Source organism: Megascapheus bottae, chromosome 9 (assembly GCF_031878675.1).
Source record: "Megascapheus bottae isolate mThoBot1 chromosome 9, mThoBot2.hap1, whole genome shotgun sequence".
In the NCBI taxonomy this organism is placed as follows: domain Eukaryota; kingdom Metazoa; phylum Chordata; class Mammalia; order Rodentia; family Geomyidae; genus Megascapheus; species Megascapheus bottae.
Window position 1 is genome coordinate 32,765,369 of NC_143517.1, and position 22,035 is coordinate 32,787,403.

A 22,035-nucleotide genomic window follows, 5' to 3' on the forward strand; every position below is an offset into this window, starting at 1 on the left:
GCTAAGGTGAGTGCTCAGGGAGGGTCAGCTCGGGCACTTCCCCGGGAGGCTCGGCCCGGGTCTCGGGGATTCCACCCCCCATTCCACCCCGGGGCAGTCCGCCGGATCCGGCTGGGAGCCGTTTGTCCTTGGAGCGGAGCTCTGGGAGCGCAGAGGCCGCGGAGGTGCGGGTTCGAGCGCGCGAGCCACCGCTGAGGGCGGGGCCCTACATGCTCTGGGCTTCCCCCAGCCCGCGCAGCTCAGCGACGTCAGGTCCCGCCCCTAGCGGGAGTCCACCAATCGCGAGGCTCGTTACGGCCGCCGGGCACCTGCGCGGGAGAGCCCGCCCATCCACCCGCGCGCCGCCGCCGTGTCCCCGCCCCGTGCTCCGCCCCTTCACCCCCCCCCCCCCCCCGCGCTGCTCCCGGAGTTCACCCCCGGCGGCGCGCCCGGCTACCCGCAGGCGAGAAGCGGAAGCCGCTACCGGGAGCGGACGCTGGCGCAACTCATCCGCCACCACGGAGAGGCGCGGTGAGGGGGTGCCTTCCGGATCCCGCGACCCCGAGCGTGCGGGCGCCCGCGTCGGGCAGCCCCGCCGGGGAGAGTGGCGACGGCGGCCGCCGCGCTCGAGCGCCCCTCGAGCCCCGGGCGCCCCGCTCCATGCCGGTGTGGTGCTGCCGCTGTTCCCTGGCCGGTCATTTCAGGTGACTTCGCCGCGGAGGACGCGAGGGCGGCGGGGCTGGGGGTGAAGCTGCACCGCGGGGATCCCCGAGGCCCGGCGCCCCCGCCCCCGGCCTCTCCCCGCTGGGTTCCCGCTCGCGCCGCTCCCCGCCCCGGCGGGCCCCCGCTCTGGCTCCGGGGCGCCGGGCTCTGGGCTCCCTGCCCCCGCCCCTCTCCCGGGATCGCACGGGTCCCGGGACCGCGCGACCCGCTGGGCCCGTGCGGAGTCGGTTACGGGCGAGCTGGGTCTTCACGACCATACGAAGTTTGAGTGAAAGGGGTCCCAAGAGCGGTCTCAGGACATTTTTATTTTAATCTTGTGATTAAGGAGGATCTAAGGACATAAATCACTGGGTTGAAGGGGAGGTAGGGGACTTCTTTTTATACCGTGAGCGAGCTGCAGGAGGGTCTGATCTCAGCAAGGATAATGGTGAATTATTATTATTATTCTTTGGTGAAGGAGAGAAAGTGACAGTGTTTCTCCCAAATGGTGGGGAAAGTTTTTAGAGGTGATATAAAAAAAGTTTTAACAGTGAATTTGTGCTGGATCTACTGACAGGAATTAAGGGAGGAAAGAATGCTTAAAGACACTGAAAACTGAGTTTTTAATATGAGGCCAAGAAATGTTGAGTTAAAATTTCAAGATCTGACTTGAGGACACTGTGCCAGAATGCAATTGCATGTCATGTTTGTCTCTAGTTAATTAGGAAACCGATCAGAAAGTCCTTTAATTGGGGTGCATATGTTCATTTTTTAATTCAGAAAAAGAAGTTAATGGAGAAAGCCATTCTTATCGCCTAGATAATTATGAAATTGCCAATGTATTGCCTTTTGCAGTACTTGAAAAGGCCTTTTTAGGAAATTTGCTTACAAAGTACTGGTGAGAGATAAATAGCTACTTAAAATTTTTGGCCTTTAGAATATGTAACTTTGGCCTGTAGCCAAGCTGTAATTTGGGGGCTTGAGTATTTTATGATGTTAATAAAGTATACGTGGAGATTGATTTTTATAAAGCCCATATTGACTATCTCTCTCTTTTATACATATATTTTAAAATAAACTATAGTGAAACTGAAACAGAAGGAGAGATTTTTAATTCCTTAGTGCAATATTTTGGTGATAATTTGGGGCAAAAAGCGATGCCATTAGTTGAAGAAACTTCATTACTTGAAGATTCAGCAGTGACTTTGCCTGTGGTAATAATAGGTAAGTTAATGAATTTTGTTTTTTAAAATTACTATCCTTCATTTACATACTGACTATTGGACAGTACTCTAAGGAGATTGCATTGAAAAGTACTGTTATTTCAAAATAGTAGAGAGGATGTTGAATGTTAAAAGGATGGATTTCAGTATCATTTCATTTCTGTGTCCTTGAAATATCCATACTTTATAATTACTATGTACCAGTTTAGTTCTTTTAAAAATTGTAGGACAGTATTGTGGTAATGAACATGACCAGAGATCTGTACAGGTCCATTGTATGTATATTATTGTATTATACCTTTCAATCCCATTATCTCCTCTGGTGGTAACACACAACAGACAAGGAAAGAGACTCAAATTGAATGTCTTGTAGGTTAGTAAATAGTATTCAGTTAACTGCCTTGATCTTAACCATAACAACATATACTCCCTGTACCATCTCTATGCATATACAATATTTAAAAAATTATAGGGCCAAGAGTATGACCTGGTGGTAGAGTGCTTGTCTAGCATGCATGAAGCCCAGGGTTTGATTCCTCAGTACCATAAACACAGAAAAGGTTGGAAGTAGTACTCTGTGCCTTGAGAAAGCTCAAGGCCCTGAGTTCAAGCCCGGGACTGGCCAAAAAAAAAAAAAGGAAGAAATTGCTATATAAATAAAACTTAATTCTGTATTACAAAGCTAGGCATGGTGTTTCATGCTTATAATCCCAGCGATCTGGAGGCTCATTCAGTTTACAGGGCAAATATCTCTTCCAAACCACATAGTCACAGAAGACTATGAAGATTTTTATAATTACATGAATTTTTCCATGTATATTTTTTACATACTATTCAGACTCAAAGAAATACTGTATATAGCATGAAGCAAGACCAAAAGAAAATGGAACTTGAACACTTTGGTGGCATACAACATCTTAAATTCCTTTGATAGCTTCTTTTAAAATTAGCAAGAAGGGAATTTAAGTTATGTCCTCTGTTTGGCATATGAGAGATACTAGGAAGGAAGGCAAGGATGGAAGGAAGAGAGCAGGATTGTTCTATACTTTCTTAGAAGTGTGCTAGACATGACAAGGTTTTGCAGTAGTTTCTATCCAAGGTAGATCTCAGGGATCATAATATTGTATCAGCTTCCTAAGAATTGGATTCTGAAAAGAAAAACACCATCTCTTTATCTGCCCCTACCTACCCTGTTCCTCCCCAATTTACCACCATTTTGCTCTCTATGGCCCAAGATACAGCTCAGACTTACGTATTGAAGGCCATTACTGTTGGCCAGTAGTGCTGCCATTCTAAGCATACGAAAAAAATTAGTTTCTTTTGTGGATGTGTTTTTTCTGTTGCTGTTAGAAGAAATCAAACTTTAGCAACACGCTTTAAACAACATAGATGTGGCCTCTTGTCCAGTTGACCTGAAGTTCAATACTGGCCTGATTGGGCATAAATCAAGGTGTCAGCACTCTGTTTTCACTTTTTACAAGTTTTAACAAAAGAGTGTTGGGTTTTTTTTTTTTTTTTAATGTTTTCTTGGCTCCTGACTTCTTACTTCTTTAAGCCAGTGCTTTTTTTTTTTTTTAAAAACAGTCCTGGGTCTGGGCACTCTCCTTGGACACCTTTTATTCAAGGATAACGTTCTATCACTTGAGCCACAGCACCACTTTGGTCTTTTTCTGTGTATGTGTTACTGAGGAATTGAACCCAGGACTTTGTCTATGCAAGGCGAGCACTCCACCACTAGGCTATGCTCCTGGCCCAGTGACACTTTTATCTTAACCTTCTTTCAGTCATGTTTTGCTCTGCATAGATGGGAGAGCTTATCTATCTATCTATCTATCTATCTATCTATCTATCTATCTATCTATCTATCTATTGCTAGTCCTGGGCTTAGGCTTTGTCAAGGCTAGAGCTGTACCACTTGCCACAGCACCACTTCTACCTTTTTTGATGTATGTGGTACCAAGGAATTGAATTGGAGTCTTTGTGTATGCAAGACAAGCACTGTACCACTAGGCCAAACTTCCAGCCTATCTACTTTTAAAGACTCCTGTGATCAGAGTGTCCATTTAGACAACACAGGCTACTCTCCATCTTGGGGTCTTGTATTCCCATCTGCAATCCTTTGAAAAGTCTGGAATTAGCACAAGGTGTCTTTTAACACAGAAACAAGGGGGAATACCAACTGCAACAACTTTTCTTACATGAACTATTTTTTTTTTTAATTCTTTTTTGCTGTTGTTGGCTCTATGGGGGCTTTAGCTCTGGGCCTGGGCATTGTCCCTGAGCTCTTTAGCTCAAAGCTACCACTCGACTCTTCCACTTGAAATACAGCACCACTTTGTTGGTTAATTGGAGATAAGAATCTCTCGACTTCTATCCTGCTGGCTTTGAATTGTGATCCTCAGATCTCAGCCTCTAGAGTAGCTAGGATTACAGGTGGCAGGAACCACCACACCTGGTCCTTATTGTCTTTTGAGTGTAGAATCTTTTCTAGGTTAAGGAACTTAGTTCTTTGTCTCAAATCCTAACTCCTATTTAGTTACTGATTGATTGACTTTCATGCATAAGCCTTTATTAGAATCATTTAAATTTATTTTAAAAAGCAGAAAATATGGAACCGTACTCATATTTTTGCTGTCCTTGCTTTCTTTGTTCTCTACTATGAAGATTAACTCCTACATCAGTGTGGGATATTTGTTGCATTGATGAATTAATGTTGATATGTTATTGTTCAATAAAATCTGAAGATTGCGTATGGAGTATAGTTGTGTGTGGGTTTAACTGAATGTACATTATAGATCCACCACTTCAGATTCATACAGATTTTTTTGAGTTTGACTTCTTTCACCTATTAATGTGTATTTATTGTTTATCCTTCTTTGGCTTGATATCTTACTTTTTATCATTCAATAATGTTATGCTGGTTATAACTATAGAGTTGTTGAAGCTTTGAGTTAATGAGATTTTCAAAAGAAAAGGCAAAAGTCAACATCTGGTTTTTATAAGATAAGAGGAAAAAAAAAACATGAGGAAAAGTAAACTTCAAAATACAAAATAAGCCAAACAAGAGTTTTAATATACCCTTTCACTTTTTTCAAAATAGGAAATGGACCCTCAGGAATATGCCTGTCTTATATGTTATCTGGTTATAGACCATATTTATCATCAGAAGCAATACACCCAAATACAATCCTTCATAGTAAATTAGAAGAAGCAAGACATCTTTCCATCGTTGATCAGGTAGGATTTATGTGTCACTTCACAGAGTATTTGTATGCTGAAACAAGATTGTAAGGTCTTCCGAAAGGAAACTCCATACAGTTCAGAAGTGTTTATTGTATGAGGAAAGAGCAGACTCCTGCTGCCCAAGATGGAGTCGGGCGAGCAAGAGAGCTTGTGGTGGGAAGTGAGAGATTATACAGGGGGAGGGGTATAGCCACAGCGGAAGTGGATGTGATCTCAGAGGATGAGGAAATACCTCAGACTGGGGGACCTCCCACTGCCCCCAGGCATGTCAGTTGCCAGGGTTACAGGTGCTGGGCAGGGATTTCCAGGGTACAGGGGGAGAGAGCCAAGGGAAGAAGTCATTTCTTTCAAGCAGACCTAACCAAGTTTTTTTTGCCCCTGGGGGGGGTGTGGGGGGCAGTCCTGAGGCTTGAACTCCAGGCCTGGGCACTGTCCTTGGACACTTCCACTTCCAGCTTTTTCTGTGTATGTGGTTCCTGGGAATTGAGCCTAGGGCTTCCTGCATGCTAGGCAGGCACACTAGATCATTTGTTTTATGTAAGCTTTAAATCACAGTATCTTTTTTTCAATCCCTGAAATTTTTTTTTCAAACTGTGTTATTTTATTTTCTTGACTTTATTAGAGCAGAATTTCCCAAATAATCGATGCCTCTGATGGAGATTTAATAGGTTGTTTTATGCTAAAATCAATTTGGGAAGTATTGGATTTGTTTTTATTATTTAGGCATTTAAGTTGATAATGACACATGAAAGCCATCTTTAGCTTTTATAGTATATGGCTGTATAGTTAGCTTTGTTGAAATTCAAAATTTCCTTATGTTTACTTGAACAAAATAAATTTATTAAGGTCTCAGAGATGAAGTATGTTCTATAATAAACTATCCTGGAAATACTGGATTAGAATAATGTCCTTCAGAGGCTGAGAGTTTGGCCTAGTGGTAGAGTGCTTGCCTGGCACTCATGAAGACCTGGGTTCTATTCCTTGGTTCCACATACACAGAAAAATAAGCCCCAGGACTGGCAAAAAAAGAAAAAGAAGAAAAAAAGAATAATGTCTTTCACAATTACCACATTTGTTTCTGTATTTTCTCTTATCTACCTTTTTTATTTTTCATTAAGGACTTAGAATACTTGTCTGAGGGTCTTGAAGGCCGATCATCCAATCCAGTTGCAGTACTTTTTGACACACTTCTTCATCCAGATGCTGACTTTGGATATGATTACCCATCTGTTTTGCACTGGAAACTAGAACAACATCATTATATCCCTCATTTAGTTCTTGGTAAAGGTCCTCCAGGTGGAGCTTGGCATGTGAGTATATTTGTCTAAGCCTTTACATGTACATGAATTATTATATGTCCTCATGATACGAACAACTAGTGTCTTAGTATTATATCAATACTACTGTGGTATGTGATGTTTGCCACATTTTATCTGTTTAATTAATTGTAGCCTAATTACAGTTGCTAAGCTGTTTTCTTAATGATGCAGTTTTTGTATAAGCCATTCTTTATAAGGATAACATAGAAAAGATTTCAGGAATTTTTGCATCATTGAAGAATTGAAATTTATTCTTTAAAGCTTACATATCATATATTTCAAAACGAGTATCTATTCATGCATTTTCAAGATTTTAAATAAAATAATATTGTAAGAGAATGGTGTAATGTATTCTTCTCAGCAACAGTAACAAAAAAGGATAACTTGTATGGATAAAGCCACTGGCATTACTTAGAGTTCTGTAGATTGCAGAGTCTTATGATCAAGGCAGCATACAGTGTAGTTTCTGGTAATGGTTCTCTTTTTGCCTTTCAGGCAGCTACCTTTCATTGTGTCCTTTCATTGAGTCCGCTGTTTGTACAAAGAGCAGTCTCTCCTGATTATAAAGCCATTAATCCCATTATGAGGGACTTGCTTTCACATCCTTATCTAATTGTAATTACCTCTATAAGGTGTCAGCTCTAGATAAGATCAAGTCAAGGCCTAAGACTTCTCCATAAGAATCAAGAAAGGACACAGTTTAGTCCATAGCATAGGTTAAACCAGAGAACCAGTACATTAAAAGGTTCATACAAGGCCTAATAGAGTGCTTGCCTAGCTTGCAGGAAGACCAGGGTTAAAGCAGGAAGTGGTGCTGTGGCTCAAGTTGTAGAGCTCTAGCCGTTAGAAAGCCCAAGGACAGTGCTGGAGCCCTGAGTTCAAGCCCCAGGACTGGAAAAAAAAAAGTTCATACAGTACTTTCCATTTAAGAAAATAATACTTACCTTTATTCTTTTCTTTTTTGTGTGTGGGTCATGGGGCTTTTGATCCTGGCCTGGGTGCTGTCCCTGAGCTCTTCAGCTCAAGGCTACCCCCCTACCCTTGAGCCAGGACCCACTTTCTTTTCTAGAGGTTAATTGGAGATTAGAGTCTCAGGTTCTTTTGTGCCCAGGCTGGCTTTGAACCTTAGGATTATAGGAGTGATTTGCTGAACCCGGCTTATCTTTTATGCTTGAGTCCTTAGAAGTTAACATAGTTTTCTAGCATTGCCACAGTATAGTGGTTGTCCTTATATTTTATAAATAAATGTTAAATAATTTAGTTTGCTATCATGGGAACTTGAATATATTACCAGATTTTTAGTACAAGTACCAGTTGACTGTTACGTGCAATGTTATCTCATCTAAAAATCAGCGTTTATCAAATAACAGTTTCAGTGTCAGGAGATATTTCTAGATTAAATATATGCCTAAATCCCTCTTTAAAATCTTAATTTTTTTAATGATAATATGTGGATTTTTGCTTTAGGGTTTATTTTTTATTTTTTTACTGTTTTTTGTGATTATAAAGATGGTGTACAGAGGTGTTATGAATCAGGTAATGAGTACATTTTTTTTCCACAGTGTCACCCCTTTCCTCACTCTCACTCTCTCCCAGATTTCCCCTACCATCTCCACCCATGTATTGTATAGTTCATTTTCAGTGTAGTAGAGCTTGAACTTAGGGTCGGTACTGTCTCTGAGCTTTTGTTTTCAAGACAAGTAATCAACCACTACTGGATATTTGGTGATTAGTTAGAGATAAGAATCTTCTGGACTTTCCTGCATAGGCTAACTTTTGAACTGAGATCCTCAGATCTCAGCCCCCTGAGTGAGTAGAATTGCAGGTGTGAGCCAGTAGTGCCTAGCTTTAAAACAAAAACAAAAACAAAAAAAAACAACTTTTAAATTATCAGTTTTAAGCATAAATTATGTGTAATGAGACCAGTAAGAAGGAAGTGGGAAAGGGAAATGAGACATCTGGACAGGCACTGGTGACTCACGTTCCTGAGTAGTCAGGAGGATGAGATCTGAAGACTTGTTGTTTGAAGCCAGTCTTGGCAGGAATGCCCATGAGAGGTTTATCTCTAATAGCCACTCAAAAAGCTGGAAGTAGAGCTGTGGCTCAATTGGTAGATTGTTAGCCTTGAGCAGAAAAGCTCAGGGACAGCACCTAGGCCCTGATTTCAAGCTCTTGGGCCAGCACACATGCATGCACAAGCATCACATGTACACGCACTTGTGTGCAAGCCTGCGCACACACATACACACAGCCAACAAAACAATTTATGCATTTTCTGTTACAGAGCAATTTATTGAAATAAGCAGTTCGTACATTTTATGACTAACAATTTCTGGTATGGCCAAGTGTTAGATGAATTTAATGTGGAATTAAGTGAAATCCAAGGGATATTATAATTAGTTTTAATAAATATATTTTTTATTATTAGGTATATTCTTCTTGCATTATAGATTTATAGATTTTTTTTTCCCCAGTTGTGGGGCTTGAACTTGGGAACTGAGCACTTTCCTTGGGCTTTCTCAAGGCTAGGGCTCTACTATGTGAGCCACCGCAACACTTCTGGCTTTTTCTGTATATACAGTACTGAGGAATCGAACCTGGGTCTTTATGCATGCTGGGCAAGCACTCTACCACTAGGCCAGACCCCCAGCCCCAGATTTATCAGGTTTTTTTTTTTTTTTTTTTTTGCCACTTTATCTCCAGATAATTCCAGAGGCACTACCAGACTACTTAATAAAATACATATTTAGTCTTTAGAAAGTTTGTCCTTTATTATTTATTTTACATTATTTTGATCACCTCTTTGGAAACTAATTTCCTTAGGATACTTACTATATTTATGTTTAGTTTTAACTATCTTTAATACGTTTTTTCTTTGTTTTTCTTCTGTTGTATACCTCTTTGGTATTTTGCCATTTGAGCCTCAGCTCCACTTCAGGCTTTTTGCTGGTTTATTGAGATAAAGACTCAGGCTGGCTTCAAACTGTGTGATCTTCAGATACCAGCTTTTTTTTTTTGGCCAGTCATGGGGATTGAACTTAGGACCTGAGCACTGTCCTTGGACTTTCTCAAGGCTAGAACTCTATCACTTGAGTCACAGCACCACTTCCAACTTTTTTCTACGTATGTGGTACCGAGGAATCGAACCCGGCTCTTCGTGCATGCTAGGCAAGCACTGTTACCACTAGGCCAAACTCTTGGCCCTCAGATATCAGCTTCCTGAGTAGCTAGGACTATAAGACATAAGTCACTGGTGCCAGGCTCCAACACAATAGTGTAAGAGTTAGAAGAAAAGGAGTTAATGTCTAAAGAACTGGTGAGGAGTGTCATTGGTCGTTGGGATAGGTACTATGCCCCTTTAGCCATCTTTGCTTTGTATTGAGCAAAGAAAAAGTAGGTCAGTGAAGCTTGTTTAAGAGCTCACTTGTGTGAAGAAAGTGTTGATCTTAACAGCAGGTCCGCTTCTCAGGCAATCACTGCTTATTTTTCTATTCTTAGGCAGAGAGGCTGCTGAATTCAGCCTAGACTTCAGAATTATAATTGATAAAAGGAGGAAAAGTGTTCTAAGTTGTAAAAATCTGTAAGTAATAGTACAATAGAAAAAGATTGGGGTATTCATGTTTTGTTTAAAAAATGAAAATACCATTTATTCTTTAACATATTGCTCATAGGCCAAGTTACTATGCCACTCATATGCCAAAGCTCTCAACTTATGTAGGCACTAAATACTGTAAATTTCTTTTACAAATATATAACTCTGAACACATATAGATGGGTAGTACTAAATGAATAAAGTATTAGAAAAATTAGTGGAATAAAGTTTCTGAGGAAATTTGTATATATAGCATGTATGGCTTTACATTGAGTATACCTTATCCACACTTGGTAATTATTATAACTAGGGTGAGTCTGTCTTTGAAAAAAAATCATATTGCTGCTTAATTATGTCCCTCCTCCCCCAAGTCCTGGGGCTTGAACTTAGGGCCTGGGCACAATCTCTATGCCTGAGTGTCTTTTGGTCAAGGCTAGTACTCTACATCTTGAGCCACATTCCCAGCCCTTAATTATGTTTTTGGGATATGTATTTATTTATTTGCCAGTCCTGGGACACAAACTCAGGGCCTGAGCATTGTCTTGGGGCTTTCTCAAAGTTAGAGCTCTATCACTTGAGCCACAGTACCACTTCAGCTTTTTCTATGTATGTGATACTGAGAAATCGAACCTGGATCTTTGTGCATGCTAGGCAAGCACTCTACCACTAGGTCAAACTCCCGGCCCCCTTAATTATGATTTTTGTTTGTTTTTTGTCAGTCTTGGAAGTTGAACTCTGGGCCTGGGCGTTTTCTTGTGATTAATTGGAGATAGGAGTCTCATGTTTTAGTGCCCAGCCTAGCCTGGCTTTGAACCTCAGCCCTCAGAACTCAGCCTCCTGAGTAGCTAGGACTACAGGCATGAGCCACCACTCCTGGCATTAGTTGTGTTTTATAACTGTATTGTTTTCCTGTAATAGAATATGGAAGGCTCCATGCTGACCATCAGCTTTGGGAACTGGATGGAGTTACCTGGACTTAAATTTAAAGATTGGGTAGCGAGCAAACGAAGGTAAAGATCAAACTACCAAAATTCTTTGGTGTACAACACAAAACTGGGAAATTTCACAATACTTTTTTTTTTTAATTCTGCCAAGTAAAAATGTTTCCTTGTGAATATACCATTTAGAGGTGGTATAAAACTAAGCAGGGTTAGGAAATGGTCTATAGATTGGTTTTCTTTGGCTTTGTTAATCATGAATTGATTTGTCTCATTAATGACTTACTTCCTGTCTACCTATGTATCATTTTTGACATTTACTTATTTTTATAAGTGGGTGTATAACATGTGTGCATACTTAAAATGTTTTAAAGGTGAGGAGTGTGTATTGTTTGACAGTTTAGAAAGATGTAATACACTACAACCTAGGGATTGGGTAGCTATGTGGAAATTAAATATTTAATTAAAATATGAATAAACCTAAGAGATGCAATTTCATCTTGAATAATGCAGGTTTTATTTGTTTTGTGGAGAAGCAAGCTGCATCATTTTCATGGAGCACAAATAATATTGGTAGGAATTAGCACAGAAAATCTATCATTTTTATTAGTAATGGAAACAAGTTAAATCTGGAAGTTACATAACCTGTGTTTAAAAAGTGATGTAATGTTTGAGGACTTGACTTGCCAGCTAACTTAACAGCCATGCTAAGCTATTGAAATTTTCATTCATTTGGGGCTTAGGATATATAGTTCAGTGACACAGTGCTTGCGTATTACACACTAGTGGATTTGATCTCCAGCTTTCCTTCATTTGAGGACATTTCAGGAGATCAAATATAGATCTTGATGAATAGTTGAGATGAAGTCTTCTGGAATTTTATGTTTTGAAATTTAAAGTTGCAAAATCAAGCAAGTTGCATAAATTCTTCATTATTCAAAAATAGCACATGAAACTATTCAGCATATATTTTTCCCCTTGGTGAAAGAATAAGAAGGAATTTCTTATCATTTCTGTGTCAGAACATTTTTCTAAATTCTGCATATTGTTTTTTCAAATATTACATGAAATGCATCTGAGATTATTGTTAGTTTTATTACTGTATTTGCATAATGATAAGAACAGACTATTAAGTCTCTCAGACATTGGTAGGAAGTCTGACCTTTGTTATCTGATTTCTAGCTAACTTGTGTTGTGGCCTTAGACAAGTAACACTAGTTTTCGATTTTAGTCTGTAAAATGGAGATGACAATCATTATTGCAACATGGGTTTTCTGGAAATACTGAGAGTTGATACATTTTAAATGTTATAATCAGGTCTGGGTTTCTAATTGGAAGGGTTTTATTTTTTGTTTTTGTTTTTGTTTTTTGTTTGTTTTAAAGTTCGGGGCTTGAATTCAGGACCTGAGCACTGTCCTTGGGCTTTTTTTCCCTCAAGGCTAGAGCTCTACCACTTGAGCCACAGCACTACTTCCAGCTTTTTTTCTGTGTTGTGGTACTGAGGAATCAAACCTGGGTCTTCATGCTAGGCAAGCACTCTTACCACTAGATCAAACTCCCAGCCCATCTAATTGGAAGTTTTAATGAACTCTGTCAAATGTCTTTATTTTTATTAATATCTATCTTTGATTTGAGACTGGGGTTTAGAGACATTATGTAACCACTGCTTTGAAACTCAACAGAAAATGAAAAAGGTACTAATGTACTCTCTTCTTAAAGAAAAAATTACATTTTTAGATCTCTTTATTAATAGAGAAACCTATAGAGTACAATTAATAACTCATGATTTTAGGTGTAATTTTCATTAGGAAAATAACACTAAAAACCATATCAGGCCATGATTTAACCTTTGAGAAGCACAGGTATTACAGTTAACCTGTAATTTCCTAATAATATATCCTAAATGATGCAGTTCCAGAATGCAGTTTGTAATATAAAAGTCTAATTTTCACATTTCTATATTTCTCAGTTCCTTCATTTATTCAACCATCTAATGTGAGCTGACACTAAACACTATTGATACATTAAATACAGTCTCTGCCCTCATGAGACTTAGCAGTTGACGCAATTAATTCATTAACATTTTTAACTAAAAATTTTTTTTTCATAGTGTTAAGGATATTTTTCAGAAGACTTGAAAGACTTTATAAGAATTAACTGGATGGAAACTACTAATGAAAACTAAAAATACTATTTTCATATACGATGTTTTTCCTTTTACTTCTTTTAGGAATCTAAAAGGCGATCGAGTAATGCCAGAGGAAATAGCTCACTACTACAAACATTACGTAAAAGTCATGGGTCTTCAGAAGAATTTCAGAGAGAATACTTATATAACCTCTGTATCTAGACTTTACAGAGATCAGGATGATAATGACAGCCAAGACAAAGATATTTCAAGGAAGCATTTACAGATAGAGAAGTCAAAACTGATCAAGAGAAACTGGGAAGTCAGAGGTTACCAGCGAATAGCAGATGGTTCTCACGTTCCCTTTTGTCTGTTTGCTGAGAACGTAGCTCTGGCTACTGGAACATTGGATTCTCCTGCCCATCTGGAAATTGAAGGGGAAAATTTTCCTTTTGTGTTTCATTCAATGCCTGAATTTGGGGCTGTTGTAAACAAAGGAAAACTGCGTGGCAAAGTGGATCCAGTGTTAATTGTAGGTTCTGGGCTCACTGCAGCTGATGCAGTACTTTGTGCTTATAACAATAATATCCCTGTGATCCATGTATTTCGCAGACGAGTAACTGATCCAAGCTTAATCTTCAAACAGCTTCCGAAAAAGCTTTATCCTGAGTATCATAAAGTGTATCATATGATGTGTACTCAGTCATTTTCTGCAGACTCAACTCTTTTATCTGATTATACCAGCTTTCCTGAGCACCGTGTGCTTTCTTTTAAGCCGGACATGAAATGCATTCTTCAGAGTGTCTCTGGATTGAAGAAAATATTTAAGCTTTCTGCAGCAGTAGTATTGATTGGTTCTCATCCTAATCTGTCTTTTCTGAAAGAACAAGGGTGTTATCTAGGACATAATTCAAGCCAGCCAATCACATGTAAGAGTAATCCTGTGGAAATTGATGTATTTACCTATGAATGTGTTAAAGAAGCCAACCTTTTTGCATTGGGCCCTTTGGTTGGAGATAATTTTGTTCGATTTTTGAAGGGAGGGGCATTGGGTGTTACCCGCTGTTTAGCTGTTAGACAGAAGAAAAAGCATTTGTTTGTTGAAAGAGGAGGAGGAGATGGGATAGCTTAAAGCAATTTAACAAGTAATTCAAGTGGACAAGTCACCATTAAAGATTTTAATAGTGGTTTTGCAGTGTATGGCCTAGAATCTTCTGGACTTGAATGAGCTGGAGGAGAACCTCAAGCTGTAGTAACCATTTTTAAAGTTACCAGAACTTGGTGTCATGGTTTATATAATATATCAAAGGTGTCTCTGTTGGACAAATAGAAACACTGCCAACATAATACACTTTTAAGCTTTCATTTGACTGGAACATTTTTTCACAAGACCTACTTTTCATACCAGTTTTTGTTCCTTCTTTTTACCTACATGGTCCTAGTAGGACGGAAACAGTTCATCATAATCGGTCACCTTCTTGTTCAGAATTTGAGCCAAGGGTCTCCATCAACAGCTTCACCTGTAGCTTGTTGGAAATCTGTTCTGAAGCCCCATGACATACTGCTTAATCAGTAACTGAATTCTTGCAAGATCCCCAAAGGCTATGTGTTCCTTTAGGTTTTTGAGACTGGTCTAGGTAAATGATGCAGAATGTGTGTATGATATGCATAATGGGGTAAGGCAGATGCAGGAGGCATTTTCAACTCAGGTGCGTTATTTATTTTGAAATTATCAGTTGTATAAATCTAATTTATTACCAGATATTATGATCTTTTAAAAATATTTTTATTGTTGAAACCTTGATGGGTCTTTCATTCTAATAATGTAAACATTCCAATAATGTTGATATCACTTTTGACATTTAAGAATCCCCCTACCCAAATACTTTTCAGCGATTGTTCTTAACTATCATAACATCTAACTGATCTGATTTGCAATTGAATAAATTGTGGATGGAACTACTTATCTTTGGTGTGAACATTGAGTTTATTTGTAGCACTAAGATATTTGGGCATTATAAGTACTTATAAATAATACCAATTATTGCCAGGATTATTAAAACTTAGTGTAGGAAATAAGTCTTTTCCCATTTCCCAAAGTGATAATTACTTTGAGATCTCTAATAGTGTTTAAACAACCAAGGTTATTCAATTTGCTTTATTATCTTGGTTTTTCTGTATATGTTATCGCAATATTATGCTTATGTTTCCTAGTATCACGATTCATCTTAAATATGATTGTTTAGAATAAATTTGTTTTCAAACAACTTACTGCTTCAGAGGAATTCTAAATATTTCAATAATTTTCACTTGGCTAAGTTTAATTTGATTTTTATAAACTGCAGTCTTGTATACCTTTTCTTCAAACTAATTTCATACCTTTTCAAAATGGTACATTTTTTGTCTTATTTTCAAAATGGTACATTGTTTGTCTTATTTTATTTATTTATTTATTGCCAGTCCCGAGGCTTGAATTCAGGGCCTTGGTGCTATCCCTGAGTTTCTTTTGCCCAGGGCTAGCACTCTACCACTGAGCTACTGTTCCACTTCTGACTTTCCCCCCCCCAGTAGTTTATTAGAGATAATAGTCTCACAGATTTCCCTGCCCAGGCTGGCTTCGAACCTCAATCTTCAAATCTCAGCCTCCTGAGTAGCTAGGATTACAGGTATGAGTCACTGGTGTGTGGCTTAAACGTTTTTCTTATTGCTGTCCCTTAGCTTTTTTGCTCAAGGCTGGCTCTCTACCACTTGAGCAATAGGTCCAGTGTCAGATAGTTTTTGCTTATTAGATAATAAGTCTCCAATTAATCAGAAGAGCTAGCTCAGATTTCAGTCTGAGTTTATAGAATTACAGCTGTGAGCCATGAGCACCAATTGACCATCACTTCTAAATTGAAAGTGACAGTATTACAAAGATGGTTTCTTGGGAAAGATAGGTTGGTTGATGTACTCTCAGGATTCCTGGTAGGTTATTTCCTCTGATATTTTCTTTAGCTATTGTATTTAATATTGGTGATTCAAGCTTTTTGTTGTTGGATGTACTGTTTAATGATGTACCCTAATTCTCTATCTTTCTTTACTCTCTTCAGTATCCTTGACTAATCATACTATATACTCTGAGAGCCTGTCTTTATCTTCCCACATTTAGTCAGTAAATGGCACAAATAGTCCATGAGACTTGCTCAAATAATACAAACCACAATGTCCATGGGATTTAAAAAATAATGAAAGCATATGTAGTGCATACTTGTAATCCCAGCACTCAGGAGACAGACGAGATTGAATCTAGGGATAGCCTGAACTGCATAGCAATTCAAAAAATATAGTCAAATGTTTAAAAAAGTATAACTAGTGATGGCTGTAGTTTTGAACCTCATTCAAATTTACTTTTTATAAGACATGAAGTTTTTTCATGTAGCATGTTCCCATAGCATCAAGGTTTAGTTAACATTTTTTTTCAAACTCTAAAATATATTTTTAAAAAATTGAATTCACTGAAAACAAATGGTAGAAATTCTAAATAAATCCTGCTGTTAAAGCAAGTTCAGTTAAGTCTCATCTTCTGAAATATTGAGAAACTCGGAGTGAAATAAAATTAGACTTAATTTGAATGTTATTTTTAAATCTTAACTTGGTTACAGGACTGCTTGTTGCATAATGCCGTTTTGATCACATCAAATCACTACAGTCTTTTAAAAGCTAGACTGTATATTCCTAGAGGAAAAAGCTGATACCCAAGGCTAACCTGAAAAGAATACTTTAAAGAATTAAATAGATCTTGGATCATCCTCCACCCAGGCTATTTAAGAACTTTGGGGAAGGAGCAGGGCAAAAACCATAGGCAAAGAAGGTATTAGTAGATTTGTGAAAATTTTAGGGGGAAAAACCCTAATATTTTAACTGTTAAGATGACATCCACTTCACAGCCAGGTCATGATGGAGTTAGGCAACTGAACTTGCCCTTGTACACAATGTTTTCACACACTAGATGACAGTTCAAGGCATTTTACAAAGAAAAGGTGAGCTTTCTAATCACCCTCATTGTCAGCACTTTGAACACTAATAGGAAGTGAAGTATTATCTGTATGGGAGAAAATAGCACAATTCAGGATTCTTGCTAGAGTTATTTTTTGGGGGGGGGTTGTTTTTTAATTCAGGGTACTGAAAGGAGAAAGCTGCACAAAGCCCTAGAAATAAGAAGATGACTTAATTAAAACTGGCTCAATACTTACAGAGTAGAGGGGCCTGGCAGAAGTCAGCAAGTGCTCAGAGGAGATATAAATCTGGAATACAACAGAGTTATAGCCAGCCTGTATATCCAGACCTTGCTGGACACCCCTTATTTTCAAATGAGACAAAAGTCCACGCCTCAAAAGAGATCCAGTATATAGTAAAATAATTAGGTATGCAGACAAAATGCTACAACCAGGGATTGATAAAGATGTTGGAAATAGAAAGTGTGTTAAAAGTTAATTATGTTAGAAAAAAAACTTTTTCTCTAGCTTTAGAATACTTGATTTAAAAACATGGGAAGGGGCCGGGCATGGTGGCTCACACCTGTAATCCTACTCAGGAGCCTGAGATCTGAAGATCACAGTTCAAAGCCAGCCCAGGCACTAGTGAGACTCTATAAAATCTCCAATTACTAAAAAATAGGAAGTGGGACAGTGGCTTAAGGGGTAGGGTGGTAGCCCTGAGCTGAAGAGCTCAGGGACAGTGCCCAGGCCGAGAATTCAAGCTCCATGACCCACAAAATAACACTGACAGTGAACAAGTAGAATATTAAAATAATTTTTTATTGAATTTTATTGTCAGGGTGATGTATAGAGGGGTTACAGTCACGTTCATCAAGTAGTGGATTTATTACTTAAACACTGATACCCCCTCCCAAAGTTGGTTTTTTTGTTGTTGTTGTTTTTGTTTTTGTGGGTCATGGGCCTTGGACTTGGCCTGGGCGCTGTCCCTGAGCTCTTCAGCTTAAGGCTACTGCCCTACCCTTGAGCCAAGCCCCACTTCCCTTTTTCTGGAGGCTAATTAGAGAAAAGAGTCTCAAGTTCTTTTGTGCCCAGGCTGGCTTTGAACCTTGATCTTCAGATCTCAGCCTCCTGAGTAGCTAGGAATACAGGCATGAGCCACCGTGCCTGGCCCTTTCCCATATTTTTAAATGAAGTACTCTAAAGGTAGAGACTGTATTCTGAGATGAAAAATCCATAAAGAATACTGCAAACTAATGGAAAGGGGTTATTAATAACTATCCAAACTGAAGTAAAAGTACTAAAAAGAAATTTGACTTAATGACATGGAAAAATAACGTGATCTAAGATAGAGCTGTACTCTTGGAGAATAGAAAAATAGATAGTTGGAGAAACAAAAATTATCAAATATTTAAAGTAAAAACCACAGGTCCAAGATATTCAAACCACAAACAGGGTAACACAGAAAACCACACCTATGAATTACGTTAAAGTGAGGCACAGTTTTAAGAGTTGTCAGAAGAAAAGAATGTATTTAACAATACTTACAATAAAAATTAACAAATGACCAGAAAAATACAATCGAGTATTCCTCAAATGCTGAAGTAAAACTGACAAAATTTTAATGCAATGAAAATCCTATGAAAAGTGAAATCCTATGAAAAATCAAAGCTATTTTAGGGTAAGTAATTGTTGAGAAACCTTCATACCAAGAAACATGCAGTAGACAAAATGTTTTAAAGGACATACATACCTAAGGAACATATATCTAAATGTTGGAAAAGACTGACAAAAGTAGTAGACTTACTTTTCACATTCCTTAAGTAAAATTTAATTGAAATTGTTTAAAAGATTTTTTTTTTAATCTAGATCATGATTTAGCATATGTAGAAATAAATGATTACAGGTCGAAATAAAGGATTACAGGAAACAGCACCAATAGGAAAAACAAGCGGAATATACTCTAATAAGCTATATACAGTGTGTATGAAGCAGTATGTGATAAACTGATAAGAATATGTATCCTTGTGGAAGTTAAGAGAAACATAGCTAAAAACCAAAGGAAGTAAAATGGAATACAAAAAAGCCTGAGCAAAAGAAGGGGTGACATTGTCCACAAATGACTTACGTAATTAACCCTCCTGTACATCATTTCTATAATAACAATTTAAAAAATCTTTCAGAAAAGCTCCTTAAAAGGATGATAAAACAATGTGTTGAAGAGAAAACAAATTTGATAGTAGAACTCCAAACATACCATATAAGGCACAAATAATTTAAAGGAAAAGAACATATAAAGCCAAGCTTCAATAACATTAATGGGACTCGTAACTATAAAAGACACCAATAGTTGGGAGGTAAAAGGACTGAAATAACTTACTGTGCCAACACAAAGCAGGTTTCAAGAAAGTATCTGATAAAGTTTTGTTTTTTGTTGGTTGTGGGAACTCTGGGCCTGAGTGCTGTCCCTGAGCTCTTCAGCTCAAAGCTACCACCTGGTTTTCTAGTTGTTAATTGGAGATGAGTCTCACAGACTTCAGTGCCTGGGCTGGTTTTGAACTGCTATCCTCAGATCTCATCCTCTTTAGTAGCTAGGAGCCACTGTGCCCAACTAATTACAACTTTTTATCCTAAATGTATGCAGATAATTACTGAATTTTAGTTTAAATCAAAAAGCCCTGACAGTTCTCTCCATGATCATAATTTCTTTTGTACAACTTCCTGTACTGTTTGGATACTCTGAAGTGACTTTGATGTGAAGTAGGAAATAAGATGGGCTCACCCTCGTCCTATTTTCAATGATGGCTGAGGAAGTGTAAATTTTATTTCCTTGATTTCCTTGCAGCTACAGTTAAACCTACAAACTTGCAGCTAGATTAATTATGTTCCAGAAAGTGAATGGAAGATGTAATTGAGGAAGAAGCCAGCATCCTGTACCATTTACTATTTTGGCTTATAAATCATAGAAATTATATTATTTCATTTCTCATCTTCCACATGATTGATTACTGTAATGATTCTTTATTAGAGCTTCCTTTTCTCTAAGTCACAGGCACATAGATGTATTTATTCTTAAACACATGGCTCCAAGACCTCAGAAGTAAGAGTTGAGAATGTTCTAAATTGTTCAGGGCACTTTTCCTGACAAACCAGACTAGAACCTCCTATCATAAGCATCTAATATCTGTAGTCAATACTTTCCTGCTTAAAATACTTACAATGGTTTCTGCCATTTTGTGTAGAAATGTCTTTGGCCTCCTCATATACCTTATGCAGAATTAATATTGATTTTGAAATGTATCGATTCCCTCAATTGTCTAAGAAATATAGGTGTAAGCCTGTTTAAGGACTTTCATGTTGCTAACAAATCTGATGTTCCATTTTAAAGAAGTGCTGTTTCCCTTGTCATAGGCATTAGCAGGTAGAGGAGTACATTAGAAGGATTCAACTTTACAATTCAGAGTATTAGAATAGCTGAGTTTGCCCACTCCACATCATAAACTTATAATAGGAAACAAACTGATTCTATGTTTACTAATTCAGGATCAGTTGTCTGACAACCCTGCAAGGTGGGGGGGAACACACTTAAAAATCAAGTTATATATAGACTTGTTGAGTGAGATTCATTCACTGATCTTAATTTGCTGCAATCTCTTTTTTTAATATATTTTTATTGTAATTAATAGAAGGGTTACATGATATTTGCCAGATAAATGGTGCATTAATTCCCACACATTGATACCCTTTCACATGTCATGGTCCCCATTTCCCTTCCCCCCTCCCCCACCCTCATCTTGTTTTCCCCGTTCCCTATCCAATTTCAGATAACCAAATACAAATATATCCGATATATCAGGTAACAAAGTGAGATAGTGTAACAATATGAGATAACCAAGGGACAGTAGAAGTGATGAGAGATAACATAGTACCTTAAGAACAACAATCATTAATTATATGGCTTATGTTTACATCATATTTTAAATGACAAGTTTAACAAACAGTTGTTCAAGGAGGGAATCTCTAATTACATTCTCAGGGACTTAGTCTTTAGAACTTAATCAAAATTAGGCTAACGGTTTGTATGTCATAGAAACATATCAGTTTATGAAATAAAACATTATGATTATAGGTTTTTTTGTCTATATAGTTATGTTTGTATTTCCATTACCATGTCCATTGCTTTGGGTATGCAGTTATTGAGTCCTCGCTCTTGTACACTTTGGATTTAATAACCGCATATTAAGGATGCAATCTCTTTTTTGGTACTATTCATCACATTTATAAAAGGACAAAGGGACAATGACAATTTTTTAGCTAGTTTGTCTCTCAGGATTACACAGTTCTTTCTCATATTCACAGGAAAAAACAACTGAACTATATACAAGAACCAGCCCTGAAACATCAGTCAATCTGGAGTTTTCACTCCCCCCACCCCGTTTTTTCCATTACCCAGTCATTGGTTGTCACATTGCACAGTTGCTGTGTTGTGATACCAGTGCATCTGATCCATTTTTCTATAAGCATAGGTATTTTAGGGTGCCTGAAAGGCTTGAAGAAAGAGCATCTGGAACAAAGGAATGCATAACACTCAAAATGGGGCCTAGCAGGAAGCAGGTAAGGAGGTCAAGGAGTGGACAGGAGAGCTACTAGGTCAGGAGAAAATATGCATGTTAGGAATGTGTCTGAAACGTCAAGAGCCTAGGCTTCTTGAGGCTGGAGGAAAGCATAACCAGAATATGAACTGGTCATAATATTCCAGTGATGGTGATTTTTTTAATGTGAAATCCAGTAGTCAGATTGTGAATCTATACCCTACTCTTAGCTTCAAGTGAGGCATAAAATGAGACCTCAAAATAAACAACACAAAAAGGGGCTAGAGGTGTGGGTCAAATGGAGAGTCCCTGCCAAAAAGCACCTGCTAGGAAATAACTGACAGA

General features: G+C 38.2%; 1 protein-coding gene across 4 annotated transcripts; it reads left to right on the forward strand.

The window, feature by feature from the left end:
• Positions 1-443: 443 nt before the first annotated feature.
• Positions 444-15,310, forward strand: Osgin2 (oxidative stress induced growth inhibitor family member 2). Of its 4 annotated transcripts, none has more exons than XM_090339033.1 (6): positions 444-683; positions 1,766-1,905; positions 5,005-5,141; positions 6,266-6,457; positions 10,977-11,068; positions 13,227-15,310. In XM_090339033.1, exons 1-6 carry the CDS (start codon positions 640-642, stop codon positions 14,254-14,256), a joined length of 1,635 nt encoding a protein of 544 aa, XP_090195159.1. In that variant the 5' UTR covers positions 444-639; the 3' UTR covers positions 14,257-15,310. The 4 variants fall into 4 exon arrangements, with proteins under 4 accessions (XP_090195159.1, XP_090195160.1, XP_090195162.1 ...); XM_090339034.1 differs by lacking the exon at positions 444-683 and adding an exon at positions 895-1,129; XM_090339036.1 differs by lacking the exon at positions 444-683 and adding an exon at positions 895-1,065.
• Positions 15,311-22,035: the final 6,725 nt, after the last annotated feature.

What these genes read in the sequence shown, in the direction of transcription:
- Osgin2 (XM_090339033.1), top strand. Translation starts at nt 640, where the DNA reads ATGCCGGTGTGGTGCTGCCGCTGTTCCCTGGCCGGTCATTTCAG. An exon ending in TCCCTGGCCGGTCATTTCAG is followed by an intron (nt 684 to 1,765) that starts GTGACTTCGCCG and finishes AATAAACTATAG; the next exon opens with TGAAACTGAAACAGAAGGAG. An exon ending in CTCCAGGTGGAGCTTGGCAT is followed by an intron (nt 6,458 to 10,976) that starts GTGAGTATATTT and finishes TTCCTGTAATAG; the next exon opens with AATATGGAAGGCTCCATGCT.